The sequence below is a fragment of the Sinocyclocheilus grahami genome, unplaced genomic scaffold (assembly GCF_001515645.1).
Source record: "Sinocyclocheilus grahami isolate Dianchi unplaced genomic scaffold, SAMN03320097.WGS_v1.1 scaffold1002.1, whole genome shotgun sequence".
NCBI lineage: Eukaryota > Metazoa > Chordata > Actinopteri > Cypriniformes > Cyprinidae > Sinocyclocheilus > Sinocyclocheilus grahami.
The window spans coordinates 640,292-656,064 of record NW_015506181.1 but is presented as its reverse complement, the minus strand read 5'-3'; the positions used below and the strand labels follow the sequence as shown (position 1 = coordinate 656,064).

At 35.8% G+C, this 15,773-nt stretch overlaps 1 protein-coding gene across 3 annotated transcripts in view; it reads right to left on the bottom strand.

The window, feature by feature from the left end:
- The window catches only part of plekhg3 (pleckstrin homology and RhoGEF domain containing G3), a 62,673-nt gene extending 48,692 nt beyond the window's left edge, over positions 1 to 13,981 (bottom strand). For 2 of the 3 annotated variants that reach the window (XM_016250687.1, XM_016250688.1), the window contains exons 1-2: positions 13,717 to 13,981; positions 282 to 348 (exon numbers count right to left, since the gene is read on the bottom strand). In XM_016250687.1, coding sequence (XP_016106173.1) covers positions 282 to 330 — 49 coding nt within the window. In that variant the 5' untranslated portion in view covers positions 331 to 348; positions 13,717 to 13,981. The remainder of the gene's footprint in view (positions 1 to 281; positions 349 to 13,716) is intronic. The other variant, XM_016250689.1, reaches the window with a different exon arrangement.
- Between the last annotated feature and the right edge of the window lie 1,792 nt (positions 13,982 to 15,773).

The window sequence follows — 15,773 nt, the reverse complement described above, 5'->3', positions numbered from 1 at the left end:
CCTGTGGGCCTCATTCTCACTCCTCACTTAACATCAGTGCTAGAAAAGCAGTTTTATCGTGTTACAACGTCTACTAGTTATTTGGTACTTGAAACCTTCTAACCAGCTCTCTTGTACACCTCTACAGGTGTAGTTACAGAAAAAAATAAATGTTAAATGTTTTTGACTGAATTGAATATTCTAGTATTCACAGCAACAATGAACAAAACACATTAATCATCTAACAGCAAAAAATATCATCTAAAAAGATGTTCATGATAACCATGAGAGTTGAGTCTTACCGTCACCCATTGGGACGTCATGGGCCGTGCTATGGGATTTCTCTGGCATGGCACCGAGGCCTCACTCCTGTAAATCAGATTAAAATATGAAGTCAACATCTCTGAGCTCCATTACACTTAATGCAGTTATTCATCAATATGTTTTTTAATTTACATAGGTTACATACATTTTGGTTTCTCACTGATTAATATTATGTGCTAATTGATCTTTTGAAATCTTATTTAATACTGTCACACTAATTGGGATCCTCATGGTTTTTGTCTCTGACATATATTGTCCTGATATAATCACCAGGTATATAGCTTTGATTTGGATTCTATTAGTGAATTTGTCTGTCATTAGTCAATTAATTAAAGAAAATTAAAGAGAACTAAAGAAAAATGCCTCACACTGTGGTACAAAAACCACACCAATGAGCTTAAGAAGGCTGCTCGGAAAATGAAGTGCAGGAGGAGTACAAACTTCGAGGTTATTTGAGGGGCATGGAGGGAATAGTGTCTCTAGCTATGGGCTCTGAAAGCTGCAAGAACCATATTTCAACGCTCTCATAGAAAATAACCAAAACAATCCTAGGATGCTATTTAGTACAGGCTGACAAAAAACAAAGCTATGACAGAACCTCATATTTCCCCACAGCATAGAAGTAATAATTTTATAAATGTCTTCAAAATGTCATGTAACAGGAAGAACTAACAACACTTATCCAATCCTCAAGGCAAACATGTATGTAACTAATGAAAATTCTGCTTCCTGTAATCTTAGAACCTCTTCTCCTTATTATCAACTCATAGCTTTGCTTAGAGAATGTCACAAAAGTTTCAAGTTGGCAGTAATAAATGCCAATATCAAATATTCACTTTTATCAAAAATATATTTTTTAAAGTTGTCATCACAACTATATTTATAACTGCAAAGAAATTATATTTATGAAGAATTTTAGTCAGAATTTAGGCCCCACCACAGTTCCGAGACTGCACTTGTCACAGTAACAAATACCCTGTTCATATCATCTGACTATAGCTGCATCGCCCTGCATTGTGGGCAGGCATTAGCATGGTTTATATCCTCGCTATCAGTTTATTTGTGTAAATTAAGAGATGTCAGATAAAATAGGTATGGTAAGTTAGGTATGGAATGCCACAGGTGTCAGTATTAGGCCCCCTGCTTTTTCACTGTACAGTAAATGTTCATTCAGTATGATTATATTAGCCCAAAATGATCACCTCTACATTGGTTACCTGTCAGGTTTCATATCAGTTTTAAAATGTTGCTAATTACTTACAAAGCCTTGAACATCCTAGTTCTGCAGTACGTATTCAGTCTTTATCATGCTTTAATCCCTCACAAAATTCTGATTTGTTGACCCAAAATTACCCCAAATAAAGTACCACAAAGGAGGTAGATCCTTTCCTACCTGGTTCCTAAACTCTGGAATAGTTTTCCTTGGACTATGCAAGACTCAAAACACACTCTACGTTCACATAATGTTTCTTTTTCTAACTGTGTCATTTGTATAGGCTGTTATATTATAAATATAGAGAAAGTTGATTCATAACAATAAGCAAAAATTAACTGCACCAACAGCCAGGACAGCTAATTAATCCTATGATGGACATATGGAAATAAATCTACTTCCTCTGGTTCAGGACAGGCCATAAAACAAAGGGAACATGAGGAACCCACACCCAGTCACCATTTCCTTAGAAACAAATGATTCTGCCAACCAATATACCCTGTCATTTATCCTTTTGTGTATGTGTGGTCATTTGTTTGACCTGTCAGCAGTCAGCATGTGTGTATATATCAGCATTTAAGTCTGCTCTTTCTGTGAAGATATCTGCAAGCATTTTCTCTCCCACTAGTTTTGTATGAGCACTTGTAACTGCTGGGATGCTTTTGAGTGTCCATTAATGATTTCCTTCTATTATCTGACACTGAGAGTAAAAAGCTTGCTTAGATCAGCACACAGCTGTGATCTGACCTCTACATGTTGAAACCAAAGCCCATTCCCCCACTCTAAAACTACAGTATTGGCTAATGTCTAACATAAAAGCAGTACAGAATTTTCATTGTCATCATCAATGCCATACAGCAATTCTTAAAATACTTAGAATAATGTGTGCATGTCTTCTCGTCTTCATATCACACTTTAACTAGCAAAAATCTCCTGTGTCTATCCAGACCATTTACTAAAATTAGGATCAACAATGTTTTTGACACAACACGCTCTATAACATACAACAATTTTGCTTCTGTACTAAATGTACAGTAGCAAAAACAGCCTGTTTAATTGTAAGAAATTAGGGAGAGAGAGAAATGATCAATACAACTAAACTATAGTGCTATTTCAGACTAGACAAGATCGTATGTATTTCACAGACAATTTCCCATTTTCTCATCCAAATGAAAGACAACAAAATCAGTAATAAGTCCAATTATGGACTGCTCAGAAAGTTCAGATGTTTCTTTTAGATCCTAATTAATTCCTTCCTTTAATTATATACAACGTAGACTTGTGCCGGTATTCGGTAATGCGATATGCACGATATTGTTATCGTGGGCACTTCTAAATACCGTGAATAATTATATATTACAAATTATTCTGAATTTTGAATGCATTTCAAGAATACTTTTCCCATCAACTGGTCAAAATGCACAACACCGCTGTATGCTGCGTGAAAGACGCGTGCGCACTCTGATGTAAATAAGCGCGGACGAGAAGCACACGGCGGAACATGTGAGAGACGCTCTGGAGGAAAGAGCACTTTCACTCTCTGATAGCAGATGCCGCTAAACTGCAGAAATAATAATAATAATAATAATAATAATTCATTACACGCAAGATAAAATGCACTTAAAGAACGCTTGGTTTATGAACTGACGTCAATGAAAGAAACACACTTTCTAGTGTCAAGTTAAAATAAACCATAACTGCGGGGAACTGTGGTCTATTAAAACATCTCTTGATGTTTACTGGATTTTAGAATTTACTTTAAGAAACATCAGCTTGGACAAAGTGTCAGGCTTCAGCATTCGCTGTGGCCGAAAACACTCGCTCAGCGCACGAATTGTTGTTTCAACAATTCGTTTCTATGACGTCAGCAGGTTTTATTCTTTTTTTAATTAATTTATTATTATTTATTAATTTTAAGTAATAATGATTTTAATAAGTAATTACGAAATATAATAATTCGTTCCACGATTTAGGCCTACTAAAACTAGGGAATGAACGAATTAACGAACGAATGAATTCGTGGCAGCTAAGCCTAAACAAGAGAACAAATACTTAATTCGTGGCCATAATGTAGTCCTAGCATAAAAGAGAACTAGCCTATTCTAAATTCGTTGGCCGTGATTAATTGTCTGCATGTCATAATCGGGGCTCCGTACAACCGAATATAACCTTAGCCTACCTGTTTATTCATTTATTATGGTATGTAACTAGCTCACCTTTTGCGGCACCATGTTTTGCGTAGCACATCCTCGCGCTTCAGATTCCAATATGAATCTTTATTAACTCTCCCTGCACTCCCTCTCAGTTTCTTCTCCCTGCTCATTCTTAACTTAGATTTTTTACTTTACATTAATGTATAAGGCTTGCAACTTCGTTGAAACAATATCTGAACTCCATAACTGCTCTACTATTCTCGATCTCTACAGATTCTCTATCTCGAACAAGCAAATCACCAAACGGCATTCTGGGTTGAGCGAGCGGCGCTGAGCGTTTTGAGCGAGCGGAGCGGAATCTTCAGAAAGGCGCTCTGCGCTCTTAAGGAAATATTACCACTCCGCTCCGCTCACATGCTCTGCTTGCAAGTCAATACATGCTTGCATGACTATCCCAGGAACAAAAATGTCTTGCATGGCGGTATACTTGATTTTATGCAATCTATGGGTGTATCTGAAAAAAAAAAAAAAAAACCCTAATTAGGAGGTACATACTTTCAACCCAGTAGTGTACTTTTGTAATCCATTTGGAAGCTTACACCCGTGTCAAGGGCTTGGTAACACCCTTGCTTTAAGTTACTCATTCCCATGTTGTTCCAAACCCACAAGAATTTTGTCCTCGACAATTAAAGTCGATATTTAAAAATCCTCGAATTCATTTTGCTTGCGTCGACTAATCGCCAAAATACCGGAAGTGGTGCATTTCACAGACGAGAATCTATAAAACACATTATTAGTCTGTTTTCTAAGGCTGCATGATATATTAAACCCATTTAAAAATAATATAATTAAGCATAACTGTGAATTCACAAATGCTACAATTTAATTAAATAATTATATGCGATGCAGTTCTATTACAGTATATGCGCTTTAATTATTTACATGCGTGTAAGTTAAAGTCGGCATGAAATGGAAGTTGCGATTGTCATTTCTTCTCTGCTGTGACATATATCCGAGTGAAACGGCATCTGAGAGGGCGGGACTTGATTTCATCCTTCGGGAATTGATTGGATCGTTGGAAGTTGGGGCGTTGCTAACAAAATGGAGGCAGTTCTGAATGCCAGTTTGCAGTTAACGTTAGTTGTGGGGGATTTCTCTCCACTGGATTCACCGCCGACACCCTAGCATGAATAAATGTTTTTTTTGATTGAGGATGATGATGACGATCAACGGCACAAAACATGCCTAAACAGCGCACAATGCGAGAGAGAGAGAGAGAGACTGCCTGAATGACTGAGCGCGTCCTCCATCAGGTTAAGTCATATTCATGAAAAAAAAAATCATTAGTTTGCGATATTCTAAGAGTAATGTCGTAATATCCTAATATCTTTTCAATGTTTAAGGGTAACGTACTCCCTTATGACTGGTGTCAGTGCTATAAAGTGAAGCATCAGCTTCAGCTTTTCCCCCTGTCGTTTATCCCAGCGTTTACCCCTCACGTCACTAGATCCGCCCTTGCGCCATAGCTCGTGACCGGAAGAGTAGAGGAGTTGTTTTGAGGGGGAGGGAAGATTAACGTTTTTGATTAAAGATTACGAGGGCACATGAATTTGAAAAAAAATTATGAATTGCACGGATAAATTATTTATAATAAACACTGCAGTATTCCATCAAAAAATATGAATTGTCAATTTTGATTTCATGCCGACTTTAAGTACATGCGTCAGACAGTGGCTCCATTCACAGTAGTTCCACAGGAACTCTTATCATTTACATGTGTGGGGTGTCTCAAACTCCATCTCTACATGTTGTTGTTAGTTTGGGTTTATTATAACATTCATCTGGGAACGCAACGCGCCATTTCATCAGATTTGTAAGGTAAATAATTCATAAATCTACGCAAACACAGGAGAATACTTTGCGGTTTCAAAATAAAAGCTCAAACCCTCACTCTGAGTTTACACGTTTTGATGTCCACATATTCATTTAATTACAGTGGCTATAGCATTTCTGTCCTAAAGAAATGGCCAAATATTAAAGATTAAGTGGACAGTTGAATGAAATGGTGCTTGGTCAATATTAAACAAGGATTAGATCGCACAGTAATGTGTAAAAACAATCATCAGGCTGTTGGCTCCCCCTGCAGGCCTTTGTTGTAATGCGTAATGTACATTAGCTCTATTGTTTATTATACATTATGTATTTGAACAATTTTGTTCAATAAAACCATATGATTTCTTGCTTTTGATACTTTATTTGAACTAATTATTATTGGCTCATTACTATTATATATGTATTTTAAGTAATTTTAAAGGCTATTGTTCATTTACATCTATTTTTATTACCACAAAAATTTATTATAATTATAGGGCACTCTGAAATCTGTTTTATTACCAAATTCCATTTTCATTTTTCTATACTCTGTTTTAATGGTTAAATTAAATTTTATTAATCAAAAAGCCTGTCTAATTAATTAAAGTTTTACAGTTTTATCTTTACCAAATTCTGTTTTCTATTATTTTCTGGATTCCATTTAAATGGTTCCATTAAATTTTAATAATCAAAAGCATCTCCAATTAATTGATTTTATTAAAAAAATATATATATATACTGCACATTTACATTTTTCTCCTAAATAATATTTCTGGTAAATACTCCTTTAAAAAGTGTTTTTTGATTATAATTTTATTATTAGTAGACTAGAACACGTGGATATGTTGTCATTCTTACACTATAATACTGAACTTTGATTTCAGTGATTTGGACTATGAGATGGACACTTGCTTCTTGCACTTTGTTGCACTTTACTTTTTTACTTTTGAATTTCATTTGGTTTAATGAAATATAGTTTAATAAAATATTCTTAAGTAAAATTGTTGATTTTTTTGGGGTGAGAAATTAATCGTTTAGATTAACCGATTAATCGATAAATTAGTCGATAGATTAATCAAAGTAAAAAGTCATTAGTGGCAGCCCTAGAAAGTTCATAAAGACATTGTAAATGTAATCCATATGAATCGAGCAGTTTAATACAAATATTCTGAAGTGGCACAATTGCTTTTTAATGATGAACAAATTTAATTTAGGCTTTTGTTCACATTCATTGAAAAAAATGCAAATACATCAAATATGATAAACGAAAGCTCGACCCTACTTCCTTGACATGTAAGAACAAACCTCATTGATTCTTGCGGAAGCTTAAATCAACGTGCTTGAGCAATATTCAAAAACAAACCTCATTGGTTCTCATGCGTCAAGACTAGTTAAATCTTTTCATCATATAAAAATGATGGTGTCTCTTCAGAAGACATGGATTCAAGCACTTGATTCATATGAATTATACTCACTATGCCTTCATGTACTTTTAATGAACTTTGAAAAGACTTTCACCTTACTCTTCCACATTTAATTTATGTTTCAAAGATGAACAAACTTCTTATGGACTTGGAAAGATGAGAGGGTGAGTGATGAAATTTCCATTTTTGAGGTAACCTACCCTTTACTTGAAGAACTTTACCTGTAGGTTATCACAAAAATCCATCACCTTTAAGGCTAATTCACACCACACCTGCAGATGCAGAGCAACACCGACAGCTGACCGAGTACAGTCTCAGACGTCCCGAGACCTGACAAACGCCAATTCAAGATGTTCAATTGGCAAAAACAAGCACCGACCAACACCAACAGGAGTAACACACTGATAAGACTGATAACACACTGTGCTATACAAATAAACTTGAATTGAATAAGACAAAACTCGACGAACGTGTCTGTTGTAGTTTGTTGGCGTGTGTATGAACTTTGTATTTGTGTATGAATTTTACTGAAAATATTTTCTCCTCTTGTGCACTTTATGCATACCCTAGCCTATGCATAAAAAAGAAGTGTATTTTATGCTTAAAGAGAAAGTGTAAACAAACACTGTGGCTCTTTTAAATCAAAACACTGCTCTGTTTGTTTGAGCATCCAGACCAGCCTGACAGAGCCATTCTGAGGCAGGACTATCTCTCTATCAACCCAATGGCAGACTGGGGGACTATTGAGGAAATCTTTTTGAAAACAATCTTTGTTTTAAAAAAAAAAAAATCCTGTCACTAACATCACAGAACTTACACCCCTCAGCCTTTAAGATGAAAAAGCTACAACAATGACACTCAAACTGTGTCTCTTCTTGTTTCATTGACAATGTTCAGTTAAGTATCAGCGTGTTGACTGCTTTAAAGGATGACTGAAAATAGGACATTAAAAATAGAGATTAGTTGTCTTTGCATATTAAGCTGGGATAGGAGAAAGAATGTTAACATTTATGTTGTAACTGTTCATGGCAACGTGATGTTTTGCTTTTAAGTTAAATTGATAATTCAGACCTGCACTGTCTTATAGTAATATGTCAATGAAAAAGGCGATACAATTAGAATCATGATTAAAGGCTAAAGAAGGACAAAGGCTAAAACTGTGGCTAATCAAGACAAGCCAGTGAAGCCACTTATGTTTAACCAATAACATACGCAATAACAATAACAAAGTTGTGCATGGTCACATTGGAGCCCATAGTTACTCTGAGTTATTAACACTTGGTTATCAAAAAGATCATGATCTAGTCAAACCCAAAACAAATCATTTTCCTATACTACTGTGGGGGATTTCCATTCTCATCTTTTAAATCTGCCACCACGTTAATGAGCCACAAGTCAATTTACTACTCCGAAGATTTTTTCCAGTGGTTTGCTGATGGTGATTTTGTCATGGTGAGATGAACTATATTTGCATCTGTGGTTTCCAACTATTCTAAATAAAGTTCTCAGTGTTCATCAATGTTAAATTACTTTCTCCTATTCCATCTTAACATTTAGAGACAACTACAAGTTTATTTTGACTTCCCCAAAAAGTGCCCATGAAACACTGATGACACTCACCAAGCTGAAGTAACTCCTAAAGCTCCAAAAAGCAGGCATGATGTGACATGGAGACATAAGAAACTAAATCTTGCCCTCAGGCTTGGCTAAAAGGAGGGATGGGGGGTTAAATGACACAGCTGGAGAACAACAATGAACAAACAGCCCCTCACAGCCCAGTGCCAGATCACATGACAAGGCAAAGCACAGATACAAGAGGGCCTATTCTGGGAGCATCTACGTAGCTCCACATTAACCTACGCACACTGACAAGAAGATATACACAAACACGGACTACAAGTACAGATGTGCTACATTACAAGGTGGAAGGAATATTTTGAAAAATGTTGGGATCCGAACAGTTGATGAGCACCATTGACTTCCATAGTAGGAAAAAAAATACTATGGACGTCAATGGTGCTCATCAACTGTTCAGATCCCAACATTTTTTTTAAATATCTTCTTTTGTGTTCAACAGAAGAAAGAAACTCATACAGTTTGGAACAAGTGGGGGGGTGAGTAAATGATGACAGAATTTTCATTCTGAAAGTGAACTACTCCTTTAAGCTTGTAAGCACTGTACCTACCTCCATATGCAAAGATACATTTTACATACAACTCTTAAAGGGGCAGCAAAAAAAGGTCTAATACTACATAAGAGAGAGGGTGGAAATAGTCAAGAAAAACTAAACTGACTCCATGTGACAAAATGTGAGGTCTCAGGGAAAATGTATTGAAAATAAAAAGTATGATATTACCCCACTTTCTAGGCTATATGATGTACACACATACCATTCCCTACTGTGTCACATAATGTAGACACAAACAACATATCACAGTTTGAAAAGCTTCCAAGAAGTACTGTCCAGTCACTGAAGGTCGGTAACTACCAGAGGAAGCAATTATAGGAAATAGACACAGAAAACTAAAAATATGCACAGATAGACATCTCTCTGCATGTTTACACACGGGCATGATGACTGCTTCCAAGAAATCTGATGCGCTACTAGTCCCTCCCAAACCTCTCCTGGAGGCTACTAGTCATTTTGTATGTCTCCCTCATCTAACACATCTTTTTTATTCATTAAATGCAAATACAAATAATAAAAATAATAATAATAAAGGCTATTAAATTTTTAAGATTTTACACTGTACATCTGTAAACCCTGGGTTTACAGTATGTTCTTCTGTGCACTTATAAGGTCAATAACATTGACTGGATGAATATAGCTTGCAACAGGCACACAACCTGTTTTAATAACGGCTTGTCCATCTGTGAAAAGGTCACCATGTAAGTCTGCTCTGTAGTAGATCTAAAAAAGAAAAAAAGAAATCACCTAAAAAGCTAAATCAATAATACACTCTCTTCTCTAGTTTAGCCTCCACCCTAAAACTAAATATTGTCAACCTGAAATTCATTTGAAACTGATCATTTTCTTTAGTTTAAAAGAAGAAAGAATGCACAAGATGCTAAAGTACTGTGAAATTCCTGAACTGAGGAAGATCTGTTCCACGCTGTCCAAACAACTTGCTATGGTTCAGGTGGAGTCATTTTTAACAAAGAATCCACAGGAATGGAAGCGTTAAGAAAGACCAAACATCATCCTGTTTGTACTTCCACCGATTGTGTTTCATTGGTCTCATAGCTCAGAAAACCTGACACAGCCAATACAAGTACACCACCACCAGTCAAATAAATTTTTGATTGAAATGAATTGAAATTAGCTATAATTAGTGTAAACAGTGTGCCAGAGTCTACTTATAAACTTAGTTGCCCAAAAAGTGCCCAGCATACATGAGAACTCCTTGAGTAAATTAATAAAAATTACAGTTTTGCTCACTACATAAATACCATACATCCATTTATGGCATTGCACAGCATACTCTTATTGTAAAATGGAGATAACTAGTGATAATAACGAACGAATGTCTAAACCTTTGACTGATAGTGTTTTTCAAAGAGCAGCAGATTTAACAGTCAAATAACAAGCCTCCAATATCAGGCTAAGGCAAATATTAGTCAAAGAACAGAGTTTGTTTAGTGACATCAAATTGCCCTGGTAATAAAAAAGATAAACTGTGGTACTAACAAGAACCTACTGCTGCATCTTTTGGACTACTCGCCTATTTCTAGCTATTAGTTATCTTCCATATTGGATTGGAAGTCTTCTAGGAGGTGCAGGGTTTCCAATACATTGATTTATTTGTGGCGGCCCGCCACAATATCAACACTGACCGCCACAAATAGATTTTCCAAAAGGCTTTGACTAAGCATGAGCACTGCACGTTTCAAAATCAAAAGGGTGTTTTTATATAAATCTTTCAAATAAATCTTTTTTGAAGGGAACCAATTGTCTTCAGAAAAGTTTTGATGTCATTTTCATTTAATCTTTCCTATAATGCCTGATAAAGCGGCATTTATGAGCTCAGCGCTGTTTTGTGTTCAGCTGTTACCGGGTAAACCACTATTTCTGCTGCTCCTAAAGCGCCTCCTGCTGGCAGAGAATGAATTTTATATTTACATTATATGCATATATATTTCTCCCAGGGGAAGTGCCGCCACACAGAGTGTAAATCTGTGGGAAACACTGAGGTGGAAACTTTATTTACTACAAACTGGCGACAAGTGCATTTTTTAAACAGAGCAGTCCTTCCTTATCTGTCTAGGATCAGGAAATGAAAGAAGCTGTCTGGCACCCTAGCCGGCCCCAGGCAGGACTGGAAAAGGAACCGGGTGTGTCCACAATTCTATCACAGGTTTAACACTCTCACATGGGACCCATTACCAAAGACTTCCCCAACCTGTTAGTGCCAAGAATCAGTGGCTATATCTCAAACTTAATGAGATGGCTACCTAGACAGCATTTGGGAGCATTAGCATCACCACTGGAGTTCCTGAAATTCCTGAAAACTGCTTCTCCGTGAATGCAAAGCCAGAGTGCCAAAATGTGTGAACAGAGCTAATGCAGGGTGTGTGTTGTAGTGATAAAAGTGCAGGGCTTCAAGTATAAGAGCACAGATTAAGGAAAAGCTCCGGTCATGTAGATAAACACAATTTTGCAATGCCAAAACCAATTTTAAACAGAACAACACAATTTTTTCCAGACATTTTTCCAAAATATCTATGTAAAAGAAGCTTTAGACATACTCAAGAGTCAACTCAGCTCACAGCTTAAAGGCACAATATGTAAGATTTTTAAATTAAAATATCCAAAAACAACTAGAATAGTTTTATATATTTTGCTGACTTGTGTACTTACATTATCCCAAATGTTTTCGAAGAATGTTTAAATCCAGAGAAATAAGCAATTTTAACTAGTGACACGGACTGTATATCATAACCCTTTGATTTCCCTTCGAAACCATGGAAACACCAAATGATGCTTTAATATGCTATGCATTTTATTCGACAGGTGACGACCGCACAGAGTAGCATTATAACAGAACTTTCAAATGTATCTAGTATGATAAAACAGCACTTCCGCTGCTTTCCGGAAGGAGCGGAAGCGGTCGACTGTGGCATAATAAAAGCTCCGCTGCTTTCGAGCCGTGTGTCACGCTCGTTCAGCGGCCTCGTTTCGTTTAGACGGCTTTCAGCCTCACCCTGCTTCATTCTACTACATTAATAAATCTTTAATACATTAGCTCATCCATGAACATGACTTCTGCCCAAGTCAGATTGCATCGGCTGTGGGGATGAAGACGACAACTCCCATGATTCCACACTCAGTCACGCCGTCATCAAACTATGCCTTTGTTTCTTTGTTTGTTTTAAATACGCGCCCTCTAGCGACGAAAAATTACATATTGTGCCTTTAACTGAAGTTGAGCACTTATTGCACATGCTGGCTACAATGAATCAAGCTGAGTGTTTTGAGGAAGAACTAATCACTGGTCGGGTCTCTGTGTATTGTATGTAGGTCAGATGCTCCTTTACTGTCAAGTGGGTGGTTCTTCACCATAATAAACTACAATGAGGAGCAGATTTCCTGCACAAGTTAAATGTCTGAAATTCCACAAATAATTACAAAGACACAGCAACTAACACATTGGATCAAATTTGATACAATTTTTAAGTAGAAAGACTACAATTCCAGTTATTTTTGTTTTCTTGACAACTTCAAAAAAAACAACAAAAAAACCAGCGTGACTAATGCTGACTAGGCAGGCTGTTAACTAAATTTTAGATACAGCCAGTAAATGTGTCCCTGGCAGTGAAGTTGGGGAAGAGAGCTTGAACGGTAGTTGAAGACATTTTTTGCATCTTCCACACACAATCGTGATGAAATTCACAAAGCCTGTAGCGACATGATAAGCAAACTGGCAGGAACTTTATTTTTGTAAAGATGTTATAATAACTGAGAACATTAGTCAGATATTGAGTCATAAATCCTGCCGCTTTCACAATTCTCTGGCTGAAATGTGTTATACAACTGAAGGTTTTTCTGCAGAGCACTGCATTACAATTTTTCTTCTTCCTTGTAGAGACTTGTGAAGCAACTGTTATCATGTGTGATAGACTGATAGACAGTGACCACTCTTCATTCCTCGGATCAGAGGTCTTTCTACCTCTGAAGTCTTTCTGCTAAACAACATTCTCCTTAAACTACTATGTCCTTTGGATGAATAATCGAAGACTAGTGCAGAATCTGAAATATAAGATATACCTAATTATGTATCACAACTTTTCTTTGTTTAAACTGTTTAATATGGTATCAGACTTTTGGTCTCCACTGATTGTAGATCTTCTTGTGCATGTTTGACAGAGCTGCTTATAGTTCTTTATGTAGACAGTCAGACATTTTGAATTTTTATTTTCAATAATCCCATCAAAAGTTTAAATTGAGAAGTGACTTAAATGAGTTAAAAGAATAAAATATATCGCGTATTAACAGATGCATGTAATAATTCTCAGAGCTGTCATCCACACTGCAAGCGACTGTCGGTTACGGGTGGCAAACATATGGCAATTTAACACACACTTTCAACTTTTGTAGTTTGCTTGTGAATACTATGTCCAAATTCTTTAGATTCCTCCCGAGAAATATCAGTGAAGGCAGATAACTTCAGTTGTGTAACTTTACCAAATGAACGTCCTATAACATCTAAAATAAAGTTTAGGAACGCAGGATGTAGCTCGTGCAACACTTACCAATACAAGAAAAGTTTAAAAACTTCGAAAGACGTCAAGCGAACAATCCGTGATAAAGCTGCATTTATGTTAACAAGGTCCCTGTGAAACAAAAAAATCCTGTCGAAGTAAAAGAGGACAATAAAAAGAGAGTTCAGCCCGAACTCCTCCGTTTGTTGCTTGTGGCTGTAATGATGACAGTCTGATCATGTTCTCCACCCGTAACCCTCCGCTTTTTTCGAAAGTGAACGAGTGCGCATGCGCAAACTGGTGAAGGATTTTTTTTTATTTATTAAAGCTCTTCAAATAACAAACAAGCATTATTGTTGTTAAACAACACTGATACAATAAATCCAAGCAGCATACACTGAAAATGAAAAAAAATAAATAAATAAAAAATACATATATATAAAGCTTGTTAAAACGAATTATATTAAACTTAAGGGAAGATGGTTCAATAATATTTTAAGTAATCTGGAGAGTATAAAGGCACTTTTCTTTTTCATCTTTTGCTGTAAGGATTGAATAATAAAAAAATGTTTTAATAATTTTTAAATGCCACGAAATTTAGAGCAACCCAAATCTTAATTTGTGTTAATAAAACTTACCCATAATTAAAATATTATTGCACAAAAATTCAGTTATTAGTTTTGCATAAAAACATTTTCAAAAGCTGGTATTACATTCTTTGTAATTTACCACTTCTGAGATTCAATATATTTTTGACAGAATGCACAAACATTACTATAAAGTAAACGTTACTTTTAAAAATTCACTCATCGGATATATTTAATTTAGAATTTTTTTTTAAGTTAACTTCCTTCATTTTAAGGTCACAAAAAATTAAACATTTACATAACGTTTATTTTTGAAGACCTTTGAAAGTCTGCTTAAGGATGTGTGTGTGCTCATGAAATTCTTTTTCCAGTGCATAGAACATAATTACTTCACTGTATTTGAACTGTGCTTTATATTTTATACATAGCCTACTGTTACCTTTTTATTGTTTTTTTTGTCTAATTTTCTTTTAAAATATTTTACCATAATTGTATCATGATTTCAATTTGCATATTCCTATTATTAATGAATGAATGGTGGAACATTGTGCTTTCACTGTTAGGTTGTGAAGTTTCTAACTTTAAACACCATATAACTGAAATTTTCAGGCACAAATGAAACCATGTCTGATGAATGTCCTAGTTTTTTGACAAATGCAGACATAAATGCATGCACAGGTAAAAGTTTATCCTTTTTTTGAGAATGAACATTTCCACATAAGTATTTACTCCTTAAGTACGTCTCATACTGAGTCAACTTAACCATCATCACAGTTTACTTACACAACATTATTCGTCTCGTTATAAATATAGTCACATACCATTGCTACAAGTCTTCAGATATGTCATTATCAAGATTAAGATCAAGAAAATTGCGACAAAACACGCCAAGACATGCCACAAACATGATTGTCAACCTACGCAACCTTCCAGAACAGGTGTGTTAATTCTGTTACCACGCTATTACTGTCTTTAACCAAAACCAGCTAAACAGAAAGACTGTCGTGGTAAAAAGGTGACACGTCCTTGCAGCTGCTTACAAGTACACAATCCTTACTAATCCTGAATCCTCACAAGCAACAACATTAACATCCCACACTGAGAAAGAAACCCTGTTTAATGTGAAGTCAAAGCTCTTCAGCTAACAAAAAGAAAAAATCAAGCAAAAGGGAGAAAAAAGAATGTCAACTATCACATGGCCTTTAATTTCTATAACAAATACATATTTTTTCTACCTTCAATTATGCAGTGTAGGTGTTACCCTTGACTTTTATGTTGAGAGCCAAACCTTTTCCTTCAGTTCAGATTGTTTTGTTATGCAACATGGCTGATACAATAAAGGAATATTATAATGACTGGGTTTTCACCAAGGCATTTCAGACAAAACTGAACAAGTCAAGACTGGCTTGGAAGTGACAGAAGATTCCATGAAAACATTGGGTGGATGTTTGTGGCTTTTGTCTAAAATCATTATATTGTCAGTTGATCAAGTAATTCAAGGGGAAGAATGAAATCAGGCTT